The following is a 22,180-nucleotide window of genomic DNA, read 5'->3' on the forward strand; positions in this document are numbered from 1 at the left end:
CCCAAGTGGCCGCGTCAGTTTGAAAGGGCGGCTGTTGTTTCACTGTTACCTTTCTAGGCTGGTTACAGCTCCTCCTGCATGTACTACAGCCTGTGCTTGAAGACACAGAACTACCGTCCTGGAGAAAAGGCATCAAAAGCTTGACAAAGGCTGAAGAGAACACTCTGATTACCCCTTTTCCCAAGAGGGTTCTTTAGCTGAAGTTGCTAAACAGGACCAGACTTGACACCCCGGCATGGGTTTGTGGTTGTTTTATTTCTCGAGCCCTCAGTCCTGCATGGGACTCGGTAATTGGGTGCTGCAGAGGCTCTGGCAAGGCATCAAAGACGCCTGCCCCGCACCCAAGGGTGGCGCAAGATCTCCTCCAGCGCTGGCCTGTCCGCAGGGTGCTTGGACAAACACCAGCGGATCAGATGTTGGCACTCTGGGGAGAGAAACCAGAAAGCGCCGGTCACTTGCAGAAGGCTCCTGCCCAGCTGCTCCCGGCGCCTCCAGGGCCCGGGCTATGCTGCGTGTGCTCAGAGCTGTGCCAGCCTCCCGGCTGACTCTGCCCTTTGCGGGACAGTGGCACGGCAGGACACGCGCCACCTCCTTCAGCCAAGCAGGCCACACCGACCACGTCGTCACGGGCTGCCTCCTGCGGCCAGCTCTTGAGGGCAGATGGGCCTCCCGCGCAGCTGCGTGAGGGCCACGCTGGGCTGCGCGGTGCCATCTGCCAAAGCCTGCCTTCTTGAGGCCAGACACCAACCTGGAGAGACCTGCTGCCAGAAGAAGAGCTGCCCCGACACGATGTCACGGTCCTCCTGGAAGGGCATGTTCCCGCAGACCATGACGTACAGCAGCACACCCAGGGACCAGATGGTTGCCGAATGGCCGTGGTAGCAGCCAAGGCAGATCCACTCGGGTGGGCTGTACATGTGTGTTCCTAGGGGAGACAGGTGGCGCTGTCCAGGTGCAGGCTGCTGGCTTCCAGAGCCTGGTGCCAGCCTCCTGGCGGAAGCAGGGGCTGCACCGGTGGCCACAACTTCCCCCCGAGGCCACCGGGCGTTCCCCAGCCAATTGGCCAAAGCCAAGAAACCGTTCTGCAAGGCAAACAAGGCCAGCGGAGCAGCCCAAGCCCTTGCGGGCCTGCCAAGCCGAGCGGCCGGGGCCTGGCTTTGGCAGCCCCCCTCTGTGGGCAGGGCTGGCAGCTGGCTCCTGGGGCACAGCATCTGCCCCGTGCCAAAGGGCAGCCGGCAGCCGGCTGAATGCCGCAGCCCACAGCCCAGGAGGGAATGGGGCCGTGCAGTGCCTGGCACTGGGAGCAGGGCCTGGCCTGTGGGCTCACCGGCAAATCGCGTGAAGGCCTGCTCCTGGAGGAAGGTGCCGCAACCGAAGTCGATGAGCTTCAGGTCGCCGCTCTCCGGGTCCACGAGGAGATTCTCTGGCTTGATGTCCCGGTGCAGGACGCCGCAGGCGGTGCAGTGCCGCACGGCCTCCAGCACCTGGCAGAAAAGCCAGCGCGCCATCTCCTCGCACAGGAACCCCTGCTCCAGCAGGAAGGCCAGGAGATCCTGCGATGGCTCCGGACGCTCCATCACCAGCAGGAAGCTGTCAGGCAGCTCAAACCAGTCGAGGAGCTGGATGATGTTGTGGCAGCCAGAGCCCACCTTCTCCATGAGCACGATCTCCATGGGAACACGGGTGCCGTCGGGCTGTGAGGAGGAGACAGTGCCTCCAGCAGGCCTGATACTGCCCTGTGGCTCCGCTGCCTCGTGCCTGGGATGCCCCAGTGCCCCCTTGGGCAGCCTCCCTGGTGCTTGGGCTTCCTCCCGCCCAGGGGATGCTTGGGGGGTGCCCCCCTGCCCGGCCCCATCACCAGTGTTTGGCATCCCCGGGCCCGCGATGCTCCGGCTCGCACGCTGAGCCCACGCCCGCTCCCCCCGCCCTGCGCCGCCTCCCGCCCTGGGGCCCCGGCCTTATCCCTGCCCGCCACGCCCCGCTCTGTCGCGGTGGCCCCGCTCACTCACCAGCTCGTACCACCGCAGGACGCTCTCCCGGGCCACGCGTTTGATGGCCACCTGCAAGCCCACGAGAGACGGGGCTGAGCTCAAGCCCTGCCCCGCCCCGCCCCTGGCCCTCCTCCCGCGCCCCGCCGTCTCGGCCACTTTACCGGACTCCCGTCTGAGAGGCGGATGCCCGAGAAAACGGTGCCGAAGCCACCGCTGCCCAGCTGAGGGCCCAGCTGGTACAGCTCCTGCAGCTTCTTCTTTTGCCCTGCGACCGAGACCGAGCCATCAGCCTTGCGCCCAGGGCCCCCCCGGCCAAGTGCCCGCGAGTAAAGCGAGCCGAGCCACCGCGGGCCACGTTGCTCTGACCTGCTTCCTGCTGCGCGCCGGGCAGCGGCCACCGCCTTGCAGCCGTCGGGCAGGGGAGCGGCAGAGCTGGGGCAGGGGAGCGCGCAGAGGCGGCTGCAGGAGCCGGAGGGCAGCGGGGCAGGGCGTCACCGTCGCTGTCCCCGGCGTCGTGGGCTGGACTCTGCTGTTGAGGACTGCCGGGGCTACAGCCCGAGGACTCGCACAGGGGGGTGTCAGGAGCAGCTGCAAACCAGGGAGGGGTTTTTTGAAGCCGTGGCATCAGAAGCACTGGAAACAGCCAGAGACTCTGCTGCTCTCAAGGGCCCTGGCCTGGCCTGTGGATGCCCCTCAAGAGCCCCGAGGGAGCCTCAGACAGCTCCTCAGAAGATCTCACCTGCTACCAGAAAGGCCTTCCTGGTAGTCGGTGGCCGTCTTGGAGCAGCTTCCTGGAGATGGAGGAACCTCCTGGGTCTCTTGAGGGTCATCTCTGCCACCAGGCACGGGCTGTTGCCAGCTGGCACAGCCGGCACAGCGTCCTGGGAGCTGTGGGCCGGCAACTGCTGGCTCCAGCTCACTTGCTGCTCCGCCACCTGCTCCTGAGAAGGCTCCCCTGGATCGGGCTGGGCTCCCACTTGGACTTCTGGGCTTTCCCTGGCCACGTCAGTTGTCAGGGTTGCGCCCGTATTGTTGAAGTCCGTGAGTCCAAGGGAGCTGGGAGACCTGTCCACAGGCTCTGCACCTTCTGCAGGCTGACAGGTCTCACTGAGCGTCTGCGGGGGATAGAAGCTGTCAGAGATAGCGGAGGCTCGTGGCAGGATGGAGGATCTCTGACAGCCTGAGCTTCTTGCCTGGATGGTGGGTCCCTCATGGTGTGCCGTCCTTGCAAGGGTTGAGGCTCTCCCAGGGATGGATAATCTTGCTGGGAGCGGCCTCTTGAAGGGATGGAGGCTCCTGGAGGAGCTGGACGAGCCACAGCAGGGCAGGTGGCCTCGCTTCACCAGCTCCTCCAGTTCTTTCCACAATGCCTGCCACATCCCAGAGCAGAGCGGCACCCATGTCCCATTGCGAGCCCAGAGCAGCAGCATCAGTTCCTGCAGCTCCTGGGCCACTGCCACGCAGGGGCCGCAGCTGCAGGGGCTGTCCAGAGGGCTCGCGGGAGCACGTGGCCGCTTGCGAGGGGTCACCCGAGGCCTGGAGGACCTGGGAGCCACAGGGGCTCCTCGCTTCCTCCGTGAGCCTCTGGGCTGCACCCCTGGGCGCTTGCGCCTCTTCGATGTCCGTGCCTGCCGCCTCCGTGGTTGCCAGTGGCCAACGGCCCACCAGACAGCCACAGTGGCCAGCAGCAGGACAAGCACAATCACCAGGACGCCACCGTCACACATGGCTCCGGCGCGTCCCATCGCGACTGCACTGGCAGCTGCAGGTGCTGGCAGTGTTACATAGCGACTGCGCGGTGATGTCACAGTGCTGTGGGCCAGGACAGCCGGGTGACATCCCAGCCCTGCCTCTCGCCAGCGCTCAGCCCCTTTGTGCCGTCACAGCCCTGTGCCCACCTCAGGGATCAGCAGAACCAGCGCATCTCTAAAGATGCACATGGCCAGAAAAAGCCTGGCAGTAAGAACAGCTCAGCCTGCTGCAGTGAGTCATTCCCTGCAGCAAGTGGCACATCAGGAAGAGTGCTGCTGCCACCAGTGTCAAGCCCATGGCTCCCAGGACACTGCAGCAGTACCAACTGGAAACACTCTCTGTGCCTGAGAAATCTTCCAGAGACAAAGGGAGTTGAAGTTCCTGTGTCTCTGGGGAGCTCTCCTGAACTGGCTGTCGAGGGCAGGAAGAGTTTTCTGTAACAGCTCACCGACTTCTGCGTTGCCTCTGTTCTAAATAAGTCAGGATTTCCCAAGGAGTGCTCATAGTGCTCCCACTGCTCTGGTTTTGACGGGCATAGGGCTCCTTTTTTCCCAATTGCTGGCACACGCTGGGTTCAGATTCATGATGGGAATGCTGTGGATCAAACATGAGTGGTTTGGTTTCTGCTGAGCAGGGCTTGCCCTCTTCAAGGATTTTGCAGTGTCCCTTGGTACAGTGCATGTTTTCCACTGGGAAGGGAGGGAGGAGTGTTGAAGACAGAGGCAAAGAATGCATTAAACACCTGTGCTGTGTCCCTGTCCCTGTTTGTGAGGTGACCATCCACATCCTGGAAGGGGACAATGTTATTTCTACAATGTTTTTTTCCATTAATATATTTAAAAACACTCTTTATTGTGCCCCACACTTCTGGCCACCTTCCTCTCCAGCTGAGCTTTCACTGCACCAAAGTTCTCCCTACAGTGGCAAGAGACATCTCTGTGGAAGGAATGAGGAGGAGGTGTCTTTACAAACTATCTGTGGGCATGATGGTAGATAAAGCCAGATACTGATAGGTGAAAGAAGCAAAGGGAGGAACCATAAATTCCATAGGAATTCCACTAATTGACACAGACTGTTACTCACTCAAGACTCTGCTAATCCCTGGATTTAGAGAAAAAGAACAGAGACACAAGGAAAAGAATGAGGGTGGGGGGTGCACATTAGAAAGGGGGTTTGTATTAAGCCATTCGGGAAGTCTGTACCTCTCAAGTACCTCAGCCAGTGGGGAAGGAGAGAGGAAAATGCAGCCGGGAAATCAGGAGAAAAAGGAAGCTGCGTCCTCTAACAATTTGAGAGATCCCATGGGAAATGCCCATGGCCTCTCCCTTTATTCGAATAAAGTAACAGGATTGCTCTGTCTCTTGTTTGGACATAAACCTGTGGTGTTTGTGGATTAATTTTCCTGACATCTGTATTCTTCTGCTGACCTTGCTTCCACTGGGCACACAGCTTTCTTTTCCATCCTCTTTCCCAGAGAAGATGCCTTCTGCCTCGTCTGCTTGGATTCCGACATTTGGGACTCTCCTACTCCTGTGCCCTTAGGAGGTGATGTTTCAAAATTGACCAGCACTGATGGACCCCAGCACCTGCAAAAGCATTGTCCCTGGAGACCCTGCTTACCAGTTCCCTGAGCAGTCTGAAGTCTGCTCTCCTCATGCCCCGAACTGAGGTTTTGCTGGCCCTTTTCCTCTTGTCAGAGGTTGGAAAGTCGATTTATCTGTGGTCACTGTGGCCAAGACGGCCACCAGTCCCCACTTGGCTCAGGGCACGTGGGACTCAGACGGCGGCCTGGCTCCAGGGGGGCTGAGCTGGAGAGTCCTGGGCTGTGGGGGGCTCCCCCCTTACCTGGGAGGAGGCTCCCTGGGGAGGAAGAAGGGTCTGGCATGAGCCACAAGGCCCCTGGCCAAAGGACAGTAGCAGGGGACATGTCCGTAGCAGATGCTGTCTGGGAGGAGCTGTGGCAAGGAGTGGGTGTGGGGCTGGGGCTGTCACAGAGCTCAGAGAGGGTGTTCCCCCAGCCCAGCAGGCAGAAAGCCGCTGGCTCACAGCAGGAGCCAAGTTCCAGGTCACCAGAAACAGCCCCCTCCCTCACCAGTGCTCCCAGCCTCCCAGAAAGGTTGGTTATGCTCATGGGTGCTGCCAAGGTTCCCCATGAGAACAGGGCTGGACACCCTAAAAAGGGGGGTGAGCACCCCAGGGGCAAAGTCAGGGCAGGGGGGAATGAGTGGGATGAGTGTGAGAGGACCACCTCTACCCCTCCCATCCTGCGCCAGGGAGCAGGGACCTTCCTGGGACAGCTCCAAGAGGATATTCAGTACCATCCTTGCCTGGGACAGGGGTGCCAAGGAGATCCAGGAGGGATCAGTGTCCAGCTCTGTGTCCTGGGACACCCTGCACCCTGTTCCCCACAGCCCTGATTTTCAGGAAGGAGCCACAGGAGTCTCCTGGCCATTGATGGATTTTTCTTTCAGGAATTCACTGTGGAGCTCGTTTCTCTTTTTTTTTCCTCTTTCTGAGCTCCTGTAAACACGGCATACAGCTGGAAGGGGCGGGGCGGAGAAGACCCAGCTGGGGAAGTCTTGAGGGGTTCTGTGTCTCTGGCACCCTGCTTTCCTCCTCTCCCTTTCGTGGAGGTGTGGGCTGGCAACGGAGCATCTTCCCCGAGTGGCCGCGGTGCCCCGAATCCCTGCCCTGAGTGGAGGGACAACACTGGGCGTCTCTGGTCTGCCCCACGCAGCCAGGGTGTCCCACAGAGCTCCTCCAAACCCCTGCTCTTGGCCGCCAGGGGCCTAATTAGGGACGTATTAACGAGGGACGAACTAAGGGCGCTAATTAGGGAAGGGAGGGCGGGGAGCCGGTCCCACCAGGACGGTGGGCGTGGCCAAGGCCTCAGCGGCGCCGAGGGGGCGTGGTCTGAGCGGGGGCGGGGCCAGCGCTGAGGGGAAAAAGGGCGGGGAAAAGGCTCGGTGCTGCTGAGGGGAAGCGTCGGGAAGGAGGGGATGGAGGGATATTGTTGGGAAAAAGGGAGACACAAGAGCTCTTGGGGGCCTGAAACCACTAACAGTGGTGGAGGGGAGCCCAACACACTCCTCCTATGTATCCCTATCCTTTACACAGGGGAAGCCGTGGCTGAAATCCAGGAAAAACAGCGCTGTGGATCCAAGGAATCAGAAGCAGGATCTGTGTGGAGGGTGTCCCTCACGGGAGGCACATGAATCGAATTGAGCGAGGCTGAGGCAGGAGGGTCACGCCGAGCAGAGAAGGGCGTCCATGCCAAGGCCCAGGGCAGCCCTGTCCCGGGAAGTGCGCAGGGAGCGGATCCTTGAGCTGCTGCACGTTCGCGCTGCCCTCGCTCAGCCGGGAGCCCCCTCGTTGCCCAGGGGGAGCTGGTGGCAGTGGGGAGTGGGAGAGGGAAAGATCTGTCCTACACCTCCATGGACTCTGATGCCGCGTTCCTGGACTGCGCCAAATGGCTGCCCTGTTGGGAACAGAACCAGAGACTTCCCATCAACATCCTGATTTACTGCTCCAGAAAAAGAAAAATCCCAAACATTAATTCCAAGGGGGATAATTTAATATCTCCTCGGCATCTGGAGATCTATTACCTGAATCCAGTCATGAGTTTCCTTCAGGTCTCCTCCCTCGGGACCAGTTAAACAGGAGGTGGGGTTAAACCCTTCCCCCCTACTTAATTCTAAATCCTCCTGTTCCATGAGAGGCTCTTTTGGTCAACAAAGCCTTAACTTGATGTGAAGCTTAAGGGTTAGAGAGCCTCCTGCCGTCCTCAGTTACCATGAAAACCGTGGCTGCACAATTTTGCAAACGATGGGGCCACCCCTCGCCGAGGGGTCTAACATTTCAGAAGAACGGGCCATCGGTCTTCAAGTACCGCCCCGTGGTGTTCTTGCACTAGAACTCCTCTGGCGTGGTCCTGTTCAACATCCACATAAAATGCAAATACTTCTTCCCTGTTTGGAAGGGCTAGGGCAGGAGCCTCAGTTCATCTGCTTTTTAACACTTTAAAATTCTGCCAGGTTCTCACCTTGAAGGATAGCAGTGTTATAGGGAAACATCCGTGGCTCCAAAAGACCTGCCTTTAACAGGGACTCAGTAAAAGGCTGTAACCCCTTCCTTCCCTCCTGAAAGAGGGTATTGCTTTTTAAACACCACTTGTCCTGGTGGCTTCAAAGTGATTTGGAGAGGTTCCATATCTAATTTTCCACATTTCCCTGGGTCTACTTCAGCATAGGTCTTCTCAGGCATTTGACAGACAGTTACAGCAGTGGTAGCTTCCTTATCACCTTTCACAATATTAATTTACATTCCCAGTTTAGCCATCAAATCCCTTCCCAGTAAATTACAATCACAATCAGGAAGAAACAGAAATTCATGCCTTTCAAACCTATCCCCCGCATTTACCAATAGTGGTTGAATAAAATGCAGCTGCTTCTCTATCCCACTTGGTCCCTGAATAATCAAAGAACTTCTTGACACTTTCCCCCCTTAGGCCTAAAGTTGCAAGTGGATCGAGAGGTCCCGTGTGTCCCAGGGAACTGACTTGCTCTCTGTCTGCACCAACCCTGCCTGTTAGCAAGGGCCCCAGTGTGGTGAGTCCCTGGTACGATGGGAGCCCCTGACACCCCTACCAATCCATTTCCATCAAACGGTGGCTCTGCGGTCACTCCCGCGTCCAGTGTCCTTCTGCCCTGCAGATGGCACTGATCCCTTCCCCATCGCGGTTTCGATCGGCTCTGCTCTGTGCTGCCCACCCCGTCCCCTGGATCCTGGGGGTCCCCTTGATCCCTGAGGTTTATAACCCAAATCCTCCACCCTGGCCCCACAAGCCAATCTGGTGCAGGGTCATCTGCTGGATCCCTGCCACCTGTGTCCTAGGGGCTCTTGGTGTCTTGTACTGGCTTCCCCCTCCAGTTAGGCCAGGGTGGGACTGTAGGAACAATACCTCCTTGTTTTCCCTGCCCTGGAAGCTGGGGATACAAGGGACCTCCTACTTTGTGGCACTGTCTGCCACTCCCAGGGTCACACAGAGATACCCAGGGACATGCTGGAATGACACTTCCTTGCTCCATGGCGGCTCCCAGTGTCTTTCAGTGGCATCAGTAGGAGCTGAAGATGGCCTGGATACGCTCCCCAGCTGGTGGCCACCCTGGGCCACCCATCTTCATCGAGGGTGTCCCCAGCACTGTGGCACTGCCAGTATGTCCTGTCATCCATGCTGGAAGCCAGCTCGTGGATGGAGACCACAACCATGGGGCCCCAGGACGTTTGGAAGTAGCCAGGAAGATGGAGTGGGCTCCAGGCTGGGTGGTGGGATGCCCAACCCCACTGCCACAGCCCCTCTGGCTCTCACCTAAAGGTTTCAGGGTTCTCCTCTGCCACCACCTCCAGCACCCTGAGCAGCATGGAGCCACCTGGGACCCTTACTGAGGTGGAGTAGTGGAAGTATTTTCCCTGAACTGTGTTGGCAGAAGAGGAGGACAAGGATGTGCAGAGCCATCTGTCCCAAGGTCATGGCTGTGAGGACAAGAGAACAGCCGGGGAACATGGTGGGATGGCACCTGGCACCACCTTGCCCATCCAGGGCACCCTGAGAGCCAGCAGTGCCGAGCCTGCAGTGCCTGGTCCTCTGAGACCAAGTGCGTGGTCCTCCCTTTCCCTTCCCAGCCCCTCATCTCCTCCCCTCCCTGCCTTGCTGGGCTCTCCTCACTGCCTCCTCTTTGACCTCCTGGAGCAGCTGCTTATGGATGGACTCTCAGTGGAGACCCCCAGACAGGTCCATGGCAGGACGCTGGGGTTTGGCACCTTGTCGGGATTGAGGGGTCCCTCCAGGCACTGAAGCAACTGGAAGACCAGTTGTTACGGGGCCACTGGAAGGACAGGTGTGGCCACCATGTTTGCACTGGGGGCGGGAGGTCACTGGGATCCCACGTCCTGTCCGCAGTCTTTCTCCCAGCTTTTCGTGGGTGGCGGACACTCAGCTCAGCCCTCCACGGCTGTGCAGCCCACCAGGGCCAGCAGGACTGCAATGCCCAAAGCCATGGCAAGCATCTTCTCAGGACAGGCTGACCCCCTCAAGATGGCAGAATCCTGTGGGAATTGGGCTCTCTGGGCATCCTCTCTGCTTTTAGCTGTTGCCAGTGTCCTTGTCCCACAGACCCTGGCTCTGCCAAGTACCACCAGCTTCTCTGGGTGCTGAAGGGTGTCCAATGGAGGAGGCAGAGTGGTGCGAGGGACAGTGATCTTCCATTTGGGATTGCTGGGGACAGCTTGGACCAGAACAATATCCATGAGGCTGTGGCATTGGATGGGATTCATCCCAGTATGTCCCAGAAGGAACCCCCTAAATCATCTACCCAAGCTCCTGAAAGCCCAAGGAGGTCCATGCTGGCTCAATGCTCTCCAGCTGTATGCGACTTGACAGCAAGTGCTTGGACTTTCCAGGAAACTCCAGCCCTCTTAATCTAATCTTGATAGCAGGAAAAATGGTGGAGAAGGTCATGCTTGGCACTACTGGGAAGTGATGGGAAGGACAGTGCCAGTGTCAGCCGTGGGCAGCGTGAGATAACAGAGGGAAATTCTGGTCTAACTGATTGATTATCCTGCTGCCATAAGGTCACCTGTCTCATGGGTGATGGGAAGGCATTGCAGGTTGTATTTCAGGATTTTAAGAGGAGTTTTGATCCTGTCCCTCACAGAATCCTTCTGGAGCAGGTGTCCAGATGTGAGATGAGCAGGGACAGGGTGTGCTGGGTGAAGAACTGGCTGATGTACTGGTTTTCAATGGGATAGGATCCATTTTCTTCCCAGGAAGTGGAACAGAGTTGGATTTGGATTCAGGATGGGAATGCGGTGGATAGCATGCGGGTGGTTTGGATGTTGCTGAGCAGGGCTTGCTCTCCCCAAGGACTTTACAGTGTCCCATTGGGCAATCCATGTCCCATGCTCTGCAAGCAAGGAGGTGACACCACCATTGTTCCCCTCCTCATCCCTATGTCCTACTTAGACAAGAATCTTCCACCCACTCTGCTCCAGAGGGCCCTCAAGTGCCCACAGGGAGTCCCTTTCTTCCTCCTGTGGCACTGGAGAGCGCTGAGGTGGGCACAGGGCTGTGACGGCACAAAGGGGCTGAGCGCTGGCGAGAGGCAGGGCTGGGATGTCACCTGGCTGTCCTGGCCCACAGCACTGTGACATCACCGCGCAGTCGCTATGTAACACTGCCAGCACCTGCAGCTGCCAGTGCAGTCGCGATGGGACGCGCCGGAGCCATGTGTGACGGTGGCGTCCTGGTGATTGTGCTTGTCCTGCTGCTGGCCACTGTGGCTGTCTGGTGGGCCGTTGGCCACTGGCAACCACGGAGGCGGCAGGCACGGACATCGAAGAGGCGCAAGCGCCCAGGGGTGCAGCCCAGAGGCTCACGGAGGAAGCGAGGAGCCCCTGTGGCTCCCAGGTCCTCCAGGCCTCGGGTGACCCCTCGCAAGCGGCCACGTGCTCCCGCGAGCCCTCTGGACAGCCCCTGCAGCTGCGGCCCCTGCGTGGCAGTGGCCCAGGAGCTGCAGGAACTGATGCTGCTGCTCTGGGCTCGCAATGGGACATGGGTGCCGCTCTGCTCTGGGATGTGGCAGGCATTGTGGAAAGAACTGGAGGAGCTGGTGAAGCGAGGCCACCTGCCCTGCTGTGGCTCGTCCAGCTCCTCCAGGAGCCTCCATCCCTTCAAGAGGCCGCTCCCAGCAAGATTATCCATCCCTGGGAGAGCCTCAACCCTTGCAAGGACGGCACACCATGAGGGACCCACCATCCAGGCAAGAAGCTCAGGCTGTCAGAGATCCTCCATCCTGCCACGAGCCTCCGCTATCTCTGACAGCTTCTATCCCCCGCAGACGCTCAGTGAGACCTGTCAGCCTGCAGAAGGTGCAGAGCCTGTGGACAGGTCTCCCAGCTCCCTTGGACTCACGGACTTCAACAATACGGGCGCAACCCTGACAACTGACGTGGCCAGGGAAAGCCCAGAAGTCCAAGTGGGAGCCCAGCCCGATCCAGGGGAGCCTTCTCAGGAGCAGGTGGCGGAGCAGCAAGTGAGCTGGAGCCAGCAGTTGCCGGCCCACAGCTCCCAGGACGCTGTGCCGGCTGTGCCAGCTGGCAACAGCCCGTGCCTGGTGGCAGAGATGACCCTCAAGAGACCCAGGAGGTTCCTCCATCTCCAGGAAGCTGCTCCAAGACGGCCACCGACTACCAGGAAGGCCTTTCTGGTAGCAGGTGAGATCTTCTGAGGAGCTGTCTGAGGCTCCCTCGGGGCTCTTGAGGGGCATCCACAGGCCAGGCCAGGGCCCTTGAGAGCAGCAGAGTCTCTGGCTGTTTCCAGTGCTTCTGATGCCACGGCTTCAAAAAACCCCTCCCTGGTTTGCAGCTGCTCCTGACACCCCCCTGTGCGAGTCCTCGGGCTGTAGCCCCGGCAGTCCTCAACAGCAGAGTCCAGCCCACGACGCCGGGGACAGCGACGGTGACGCCCTGCCCCGCTGCCCTCCGGCTCCTGCAGCCGCCTCTGCGCGCTCCCCTGCCCCAGCTCTGCCGCTCCCCTGCCCGACGGCTGCAAGGCGGTGGCCGCTGCCCGGCGCGCAGCAGGAAGCAGGTCAGAGCAACGTGGCCCGCGGTGGCTCGGCTCGCTTTACTCGCGGGCACTTGGCCGGGGGGGCCCTGGGCGCAAGGCTGATGGCTCGGTCTCGGTCGCAGGGCAAAAGAAGAAGCTGCAGGAGCTGTACCAGCTGGGCCCTCAGCTGGGCAGCGGTGGCTTCGGCACCGTTTTCTCGGGCATCCGCCTCTCAGACGGGAGTCCGGTAAAGTGGCCGAGACGGCGGGGCGCGGGAGGAGGGCCAGGGGCGGGGCGGGGCAGGGCTTGAGCTCAGCCCCGTCTCTCGTGGGCTTGCAGGTGGCCATCAAACGCGTGGCCCGGGAGAGCGTCCTGCGGTGGTACGAGCTGGTGAGTGAGCGGGGCCACCGCGACAGAGCGGGCCGTGGCGGGCAGGGATAAGGCCGGGGCCCCAGGGCGGGAGGCGGCGCAGGGCGGGGGGAGCGGGCGTGGGCTCAGCGTGCGAGCCGGAGCATCGCGGGCCCGGGGATGCCAAACACTGGTGATGGGGCCGGGCAGGGGGGCACCCCCCAAGCATCCCCTGGGCGGGAGGAAGCCCAAGCACCAGGGAGGCTGCCCAAGGGGGCACTGGGGCATCCCAGGCACGAGGCAGCGGAGCCACAGGGCAGTATCAGGCCTGCTGGAGGCACTGTCTCCTCCTCACAGCCCGACGGCACCCGTGTTCCCATGGAGATCGTGCTCATGGAGAAGGTGGGCTCTGGCTGCCACAACATCATCCAGCTCCTCGACTGGTTTGAGCTGCCTGACAGCTTCCTGCTGGTGATGGAGCGTCCGGAGCCATCGCAGGATCTCCTGGCCTTCCTGCTGGAGCAGGGGTTCCTGTGCGAGGAGATGGCGCGCTGGCTTTTCTGCCAGGTGCTGGAGGCCGTGCGGCACTGCACCGCCTGCGGCGTCCTGCACCGGGACATCAAGCCAGAGAATCTCCTCGTGGACCCGGAGAGCGGCGACCTGAAGCTCATCGACTTCGGTTGCGGCACCTTCCTCCAGGAGCAGGCCTTCACGCGATTTGCCGGTGAGCCCACAGGCCAGGCCCTGCTCCCAGTGCCAGGCACTGCACGGCCCCATTCCCTCCTGGGCTGTGGGCTGCGGCATTCAGCCGGCTGCCGGCTGCCCTTTGGCACGGGGCAGATGCTGTGCCCCAGGAGCCAGCTGCCAGCCCTGCCCACAGAGGGGGGCTGCCAAAGCCAGGCCCCGGCCGCTCGGCTTGGCAGGCCCGCAAGGGCTTGGGCTGCTCCGCTGGCCTTGTTTGCCTTGCAGAACGGTTTCTTGGCTTTGGCCAATTGGCTGGGGAACGCCCGGTGGCCTCGGGGGGAAGTTGTGGCCACCGGTGCAGCCCCTGCTTCCGCCAGGAGGCTGGCACCAGGCTCTGGAAGCCAGCAGCCTGCACCTGGACAGCGCCACCTGTCTCCCCTAGGAACACACATGTACAGCCCACCCGAGTGGATCTGCCTTGGCTGCTACCACGGCCATTCGGCAACCATCTGGTCCCTGGGTGTGCTGCTGTACGTCATGGTCTGCGGGAACATGCCCTTCCAGGAGGACCGTGACATCGTGTCGGGGCAGCTCTTCTTCTGGCAGCAGGTCTCTCCAGGTTGGTGTCTGGCCTCAAGAAGGCAGGCTTTGGCAGATGGCACCGCGCAGCCCAGCGTGGCCCTCACGCAGCTGCGCGGGAGGCCCATCTGCCCTCAAGAGCTGGCCGCAGGAGGCAGCCCGTGACGACGTGGTCGGTGTGGCCTGCTTGGCTGAAGGAGGTGGCGCGTGTCCTGCCGTGCCACTGTCCCGCAAAGGGCAGAGTCAGCCGGGAGGCTGGCACAGCTCTGAGCACACGCAGCATAGCCCGGGCCCTGGAGGCGCCGGGAGCAGCTGGGCAGGAGCCTTCTGCAAGTGACCGGCGCTTTCTGGTTTCTCTCCCCAGAGTGCCAACATCTGATCCGCTGGTGTTTGTCCAAGCACCCTGCGGACAGGCCAGCGCTGGAGGAGATCTTGCGCCACCCTTGGGTGCGGGGCAGGCGTCTTTGATGCCTTGCCAGAGCCTCTGCAGCACCCGATTACCGAGTCCCATGCAGGACTGAGGGCTCGAGAAATAAAACAATCACAAACCCATGCCGGGGTGTCAAGTCTGGTCCTGTTTAGCAACTTCAGCTAAAGAACCCTCTTGGGAAAAGGGGTAATCAGAGTGTTCCCTTCAGCCTTTGTCAAGCTTTTGATGCCTTTTCTCCAGGACGGTAGTTCTGTGTCTTCAAGCACAGGCTGTAGTACATGCAGGAGGAGCTGTAACCAGCCTAGAAAGGTAACAGTGAAACAACAGCCGCCCTTTCAAACTGACGCGGCCACTTGGGTTCACCAGAAGTGATACCTGGGCTCATGTGTGCATTCCAAGGGCCAGCAGGCGGCAGGGACAGAGATGCTGCTCACCTGCCAAAGCTGTGAGAAGAAGCAGAAACGCCAAAACATCATTTCAGGTCAAGCCCTAATGAACTCTTGCTCTTTCTTCCCCTCACACTGGCAGCAGGCAAATGCAGCCCGGTCTGCCTGGATTTAGGGGACAGCAACATCTAAAGGAGCTGTGCAGGGATGCACAGATGCTGAAAGAGACTCTACGGCAGATAGACATGCTCCAGCAGGCTCAGCCTCCCACACTGGGGCAGGGAAAGAGCGGGAGGGGACCCCCGCTGCCGAGGAAGGAGCGGCAGAGAAAGTGATCCCTAGGGACTCCAAGGGAACCCCCCTGGTGTTACCAGCCTCTAACCCCATCTCACATTCAGGAGTTGTGTTATGTAACAGAGCAACTCTTGATAACTTTGTTGTACCATGTAGCCCAGAGCTTTAGAACACTGGGTGGAAGGAGTGGTATTTCTCCCCAGCTGCCTTCTGGAGACTTTGCTATGCCAACAAAGAATCCCTGAATGCTCATAGCACCTCCTGTCCAGCAAGGGAGGGAGACAAGGAAAAACAACCTCAAGTGGCCACAGACCTCCTCCTGCTTCTGCTGCATTTCACATTTTTCAGCCCCAGAAGTTCATCCATCTCTATTACCCTTTCTATTTGCTTCTACCCTTCCAGGAGATTTTTCTTTATAGCAGATGCTTTTCATGTTTAGAAACCACAGCATCCTCTGGGGGACAGGGAAACACTCCCACATACAGATGAGGGAATAGGCCCCTGAGAGGAGGCAGCTGCTTGAACAAGATCTAAAGCAGAAAGGGAATCCAGAGCATTTGTCTCTAGTTTTGTCTCTCTATTGAGCAGAACAGCACTAGATGATCTTCACTCATGTACAGTCATTTCTTACAACCTTATTGGCTCTAGCAGCCTCATAAAAGCAGTTCATCTGCAACATGTGTCCTGCTGCCCTTGCTACAGGGACAAGGTGTCTGTGGCTTCAAAGCTCTGATCAGCCTAGGCTCTTCTTTCCTGTCTATGCATTGTGCTGGGCTTCCTGCATGGTTTAAAGAAACCAGAGAGTTTGGGAAACTAGTTCTGGATGTACTGATACCAAACAGGTGCTGTGCTATAGTATGTGATAAATCAATGTGTGTGGCATTGAGCAGAAGCCAGGCAGAATCAGGGAGAGCTGAAAAGCTTCTAATTACATCTGAACTGCCTGTTCAAGGGATTCTGTGATTCAGTGGAAGCCTGGGAACCAGAGGAGAGGCCTGAAACTACAGAAACCAAATAATGAAACATCTCTTTTTCAGACAACTTGCAGGAGAGGGAAAGATGATGCAGGAGTTGGGATCCAGAGACTAAAGGGCACCTGCTCTGCCCCAGTGTTATCATCACTGCAGCTGCAGGATGTCTGGGGGTCCTTTGAGGCAGGTGAGGCTTGGGGGCACAGAGCTATACCATATAGCTATACCATAAAGCATTCATGCCAACAGCAGAGAAGGCAAAGAGACACAGGAGATGATGGGTTTTTCCTTGTAAGCCTGAGGAATTCACAGGAATTCCCATTTTCCCCAGCTTCCCTACAGTATCAGTGTTTAGACATCACCCTGCCTTAGAGGATCTTCAAAAATCTCCCTTTATAGTGAGCAGAGAAACTGGTATTTCTCTGTAAGTGGCCACGATCCCCCTTGGCAGTGCAGCTGTTACTGCAATTTTACTTTGGGGAAGTTAAACACCAGTCTCATCTCTAAAAGCATCCTCACTCACTTTACAAAGTGCCTCAGGAAGGGTAAAAAGAGGGGCTTTAACACAAGCACACACCCTCCTCAGCTGTGCTGTTAAATGCCAGGTTGCAGTCCAGAGACTTACCTTCTCCACTCAGAAAGGGAATTCTTTGGCTGATACTTCTATAGAGAGATCAATAAACTCACAAGTAAGGACTGTTTCTGTTATTGGCTCTGCGGTTGTGCTTTCCCCAATGGTGGCTTCACACAGCACGTAATCCTGCACCTCCTGCCTGCAAGAGACACTTGTCACCAGTGGCTGCTGGCATCCAGCAAATTGGCTCACCACCCACCACGGGCCCTATTCCTGCCCCAGAGTTATGGTCACTGCCCCCTTTTCTTCCAGCTTATTTATTCTGCACTCAATTGTCTCTAACACTGCACCCCAACAGCCACAAAAGGCACTTGGGAGACCCTCCCTCCCTTCTCACACAGCTTTTGTCTTACTCTGTGCATACCCCAGATAAACCACTTGGCACTTGTTTAATTCACTTTCTTCTTGGGCTCCTAGTCTAAGTGTAACTTATTTCTCTGTCTTTCCTTGCTGACTCAGCATGCAACACTGTTTGCCCAAAAGAGCAGTATTTCCTTCCACCCCTATTTTGGGATCAGCACTGGGTTTTGGTAGATGTGAAATCACGATAAAGCCGTAGCTGGCCTGATGGTGGCCAGCAAGGAAAGCAACTGGTGCTGCCATGGAAACGTGTGGCCTTAAGCCAGTTTCTTGAAGGCCCCTGCTCATTCCCTCAGGCAAATGTCAAGGGACTGTGGAACAAGCCCAGGGGAGGGGATCTGATGGTTCCCCAGGCTCAGCCCTTGGTGGGGACCTCACCTGCCGAACGCTGGAGAAGCCTTGCACCACCATGTGAGCTGACTCGTCTGGCTGCAGCTCCATTGACCGTGGCTGCAGCTGAAACAGGGGCTCTGGGAATCCTCTTCGTCCTTGGAGCTACTGACAGATGTGAGGCTCTGGCCCTCCTCCTCAGGTGGTCTGTAACATTCCATGGTCCAGTAGAGCCAATGGAAACGGTAGCCCCCGTTTGTGAATTTGAACCAACAAAAGCAGGGAATGAGGCTAGAAGAGAAGACAAGATGGAAAACAGTATGGGAGTAGCTATATTTCCCTGGTCATCAGATTGCTCCCAATGAACAATTTGAGGTGTTAATAGCTTGGAGACTGTCTTCATTTCCAGGTCTTAATGTGGACCAGAAACAGTGTCTGATAATCTGCCCTTCTGATGTCATCATTGCAAAGAAAAATATGTTTATAACGGCAATGTAGCATTTTCCAGGAGATGCTGACAGGACCTGGTGTTTTCCTCCAAAATGTTTGTTCTGGGGTGATTCATCCTGTTACTGTATTTTGCATTAATCTGCGCCCAAAACTATTACTCAATCTTTGAGATCCTGCACTTGGGGACCCTGTAGGGGGGGTACGACCGCCATCCTGAAGTCTGCAGCAACAAAACCCTCATTGACGAGGTGAAAGGTTTGTGTACTACAACGTAGCGCTGGGATCATGACAAATTCTATCAGTCTTGGACTTGGGTAGATATCCGCCCGCGTTCCAGTGCTCCGTAACACCTGTCTCTGTTCCAGAAAGTAGGCAAGAAAGATTTGAAAAAAAAACCAAACCAAACCACAACAGGGAAAGCTAAAAAGCTTAAACAGCTCAATCCTGCTCAAGTTATTTCTTTAGGGACAACTACCACTCTCCAGCTGAAATACTGGGCTTTTGGGGGAAAAAAAAAAGACACATTCACCTTTAGCGGGGGGGGGGGGGGGGGGGGTGGTTCCGAGCGCAGGGGAGCCGGCCAAAGTCACGATACGAACACCAATACTATTTGAGCATCGTGCTTCCTTTATTGTTTACTTACACTCACTTATATCTACAAAGCTTCACGCACTATTTCCACAGGACAGCCTCTAAGCAGCAGGGGAGCCGACCAGCATGTAACTTTTCCCAAGGCTGTTCAAGGCTGCCTGCTGCCAGGTGTCTTTCTGGCCTATCTGCAGCCTGAGGCCCCTTCAGGGGTGCTTCTGCAGCAGTCCTGGGTTGCCCCAACTCTCCTGGGCTATCATACGCCCCTGTTCCACAAGGAATCCCTATACATTCACCTCCAAATTAAAAAGGATTAAGGTAAGAGAAAGCTTCAAACTACAAATTATTGGCCCAAAGGTAAAAGCTTTTCAAGAAATCTGTAATTAAGACCAGGCTGACAGTTAAACAACTGGTTATTCTAGTGGGGAGAAACCCTCCTCTTTAAGGTAAGGAGCGTGATAGTTAAAAGCAACTGTTTTGTCAAACTTCAGGCTCCCTGCCACAGCCTGCACTGCCTGGCCCTCCTGTTGACTGACTTACATGCAGTGCCACACTGGCCTGTGGGATATGCCCAGCCCTTGCCCTGGAGGGATCTCTGCTGAGACAAGAGATTTTGCAATTGCCCAGCAGGACTCCCTGAAAAGGCAGCCACTTCTTGGTCATGGCGAGGAAAAGTGGACCCACAATCCTTTGGGAGACACTATGCAGATCTTTCTGTAACCCATTGGTCTGTCCCAGACCCTCTGTAACCCATTGGTCCCCTGCTGATCCCCTGTATCCCTATAAAAAGAAGCCCCCTGGCTCTGTGGGGGAGAGAGCTCGTCCCTGGCTTTCCCCTTCGCCAGAGGGAACCAACAATAAAGCTACCTCTGTGCGGAACCAGCCACACAGGCCTTCTCGTCTCTCTCTGGTCTGGTTTGGCCTGGAGGCTGCCCTGCAGAGCTGAGCTGAAGTCACGAGCTGACAATCACTAAAGAGCTGACAGCCCCTGCAAGGGCCCTCCTGCCAGCAGCTGAGGGAAGACACTGGGCCTCGGGACGGCGATCCCTTTCGGGACCATCTCTCCGGACCAGTCACCTCTTCCTGGGTCAGAGCCACGGACCCCACCACCAGCTGTAATACTGGCCCAGTGTGATGGTGCCATCCAGGGGATTTGGCATCATCATTTCCGTATGTCTTAATATGTTTGGATCCTTGCAACTACTTTCCAAATGCCAGCTTTCCTTTCTTTTACAGAAAGCTCAAGGTTTCCAGAAATCTTCTGACATTCTCTTTTGTGCTCAGAGAGATGACATGACATTTTTAAACAGATGTTTCCAAAGTTAATGGCATTTTAAAGATTAATTAACTAAAATTATCCTTGATTCCAGCTTAGATGAACTATATGCTGTGTCAGACACTGAGATTACCACCTATAAGGCATGAGCTGTGTATGCCACCAATCCCTTCTGTCCTTCTCCATACCAGCCTGTGCCTGTTTTCTCTGGAAGAATCCCTGTACGCTTTGCACCCTGCCAGGATGAGTTGCACAAAGGCACACGTCTCCCCTTGCACTCACCAGCAAGTTTCCTTCATCCCCGAACACGCCAATAAGGACACTGGTGTCATACTTGCCCAATTTTTGGGCTTCGATTGTAACTGGAATCTCTGCTATGCTGAAAGGCTGGACAATCCCACAGGGCTCGGAGCTGGAGTAGAACACAGGAGTATCTTCCTTGCGTTTCTAGAAGGGACAGAATCAAATGCAACTTCAGAGGGACCTCTGAAGAAACTTTAAAGTCCTTAACATCCACCACAATGGCAACTCACACACACTTCTAAAAATCCCCAGGAAAAAGGTGAAAGGCACAAACAAGATGCAAGAATTGTAGGTTTAGCATTCTCAGGGGGTCCTGCAAGGAGGCTGCCAGCACAGGCGTTGGTGTCTGTGAATGCAGCAGCTTTTCACAACCCTCTAAGATCTCCCACATCCCGAAGACTAGAACATGAACTGCTTCCTCAGGAGGTTAAACTGCACCCTAAAGTTTACATTCAGGTAGGATCTTGTTCTCAGCAGATCTTTAAGACTGAATAGAAACCAGCAAACCAAACCCTTTTTTTCCCCCAATAATCTCCTCAATAATATTGGAGAGGAGGAGGTGGATGCGATGCCAAACCTGGGCAATAAGCCCGTAGCAGCCAGGAATGTGGCTGTTATTCACAATGAGGAACTTCCTCTCGTATGGCTCCTTCAGATGGCACTCATCGTAGCACAGGATGTAGGGGCACGCTGTCAGCTTAGGAACGATGCATCTGGGGAAAGAGATGACCCCAAGGGAATCAGAGATACTGAGAATGGAGAACGTTTACCCCTGAAGGTTGTGAAATGGAGCGTAACACATTTGTCTCTGTCAAATCAACATTTAACAGCCCTACAGTGATAAATTGCCTTCAAAGTCTTCCCACTCAAACATGTCTTGTCAAGGAGGGGCAAACCCTGAAAGGCAGCACCCAGAGGCTGCCAAGTGCCCCAGGCAGAGCACTTGTCCCACAGCTGCCTCAGCCCCTCCTTTACCCAAGAAGGCTTGAAAGGACTCCTGTAACAGTCCCAGTGATCCATGAGCTCTGGGGGAGCCTTGCCAACAAGGACCAGTGCTCACCAAGGCTCAAAGAACACAAGACTACAGTGTCTCAGTAAAAAGAACTCCCTTCTCTCCCATGGCGCTGTTGCCCTGGCCTGAGAAGTCAGCTGGCTTGCCCCAGCCTTGGAGGGCACAAGCCACCACCTGCCCTACAGAGTGGGTGATCACCCTCTCCCACCTCCTACAGCTCCCTTGGTCCTTCACCCCACGGCTCTCTACACTGACTGTCCCCATTTGCACTTGCTTGACAAAACTGCTGCCCAGGCACTGACCAGACGGCTCTGCCTGGGAGAGGGAGCTGCATCCCTCTTGTCATTAAACTGATGTCCACAGCAGCATAGCAGGATGGAATTTGGCTGCAGCAAGAACAACTTCTGGGTTAAGCCTGAGAACAGTAAAGCTCAAAATGGGAAGCAGAGGGAAGGAGAAAAACTAGAGCTGACCTGCCACATTAAGGGCTGTTTTCCCTTCATAAGATCTTGCCCTCAACCACCCTCGCTGTGAGCCACTTCCCCACTGGCAAGTGCCCTCATTAACAGAACCAGACCCTGACTCTCGGCAAGCTGCTCCCCAAACCAATGCTGCAGGGTGCTCACAACCCAGCACAACTCCACCTCTTGCAGGAAAAAGGAGAAGAGGCCCTCGGGAAATTTGTTCCACCTCAAGCACCAAAAACCAGGCCAATAAATTATACCATTCCTGTTCCTTTTAGAAAAAGGCCCAGGGTCATGCTGGGGTGGAAGCAGGGGTGCTTTTCACCACAGGCTGCTTTCCAAGTACTGCTGTTCTCATGTCCAGCTGGGCAGAACACAAGGTCATTAAGCAACACTTCTCCTTGGGAGCTGCAGCCAGCGAAGCCTGTGCATGGCAGTGTGCTGGGTGTTCCGGTTTGGCCAAATTTAGAAATATATCCTCTGAGAGAAGGCACAATCACCCCTCCCCCACCAGGGTCGGGAAAAAATAAATTTTCCTCGAAGGAAAGTGAAGGAGATAAAACTATTTATTTAACAAACACACGGGAAAGGAAAATAATGCTAAATAATAAAATCTTTTGCTGTGGAGGAAAAACCTGGGAAAGTGTTAGAGTCCTGCCTTTGGTCTCCTCGGAGCTGCGGCTTGGCCCAGGGCCAGGCCCTCTGTGCCCGGTGGAAAGTCCTCCC

General features: G+C 56.7%; 2 protein-coding genes across 2 annotated transcripts; one reads left to right on the forward strand and one right to left on the reverse strand.

Moving 5' to 3' along the window:
- Positions 1–320: 320 nt before the first annotated feature.
- On the reverse strand, positions 321–2,046 carry LOC138102461 (serine/threonine-protein kinase pim-1-like). The gene is made up of 4 exons (XM_069000166.1): positions 2,010–2,046; positions 1,328–1,694; positions 749–925; positions 321–424 (listed from the first exon to the last, which is right to left on the reverse strand). Exons 2-4 carry the CDS (start codon positions 1,671–1,673, stop codon positions 321–323), a joined length of 627 nt encoding a protein of 208 aa, XP_068856267.1. The 5' UTR covers positions 1,674–1,694; positions 2,010–2,046.
- Positions 2,047–7,568: 5,522 nt separating this feature from the next.
- On the forward strand, positions 7,569–14,424 carry LOC138102462 (serine/threonine-protein kinase pim-1-like). The gene is made up of 6 exons (XM_069000167.1): positions 7,569–7,628; positions 11,639–11,833; positions 12,685–12,735; positions 13,051–13,417; positions 13,820–13,996; positions 14,321–14,424. The coding sequence occupies exons 1-6, from the start codon at positions 7,569–7,571 to the stop codon at positions 14,422–14,424; spliced, it is 954 nt and encodes a 317-aa protein (XP_068856268.1).
- The last annotated feature ends 7,756 nt before the right edge of the window (positions 14,425–22,180 follow it).

Source organism: Aphelocoma coerulescens, unplaced genomic scaffold (genome assembly GCF_041296385.1).
Source record: "Aphelocoma coerulescens isolate FSJ_1873_10779 unplaced genomic scaffold, UR_Acoe_1.0 HiC_scaffold_76, whole genome shotgun sequence".
NCBI lineage: Eukaryota > Metazoa > Chordata > Aves > Passeriformes > Corvidae > Aphelocoma > Aphelocoma coerulescens.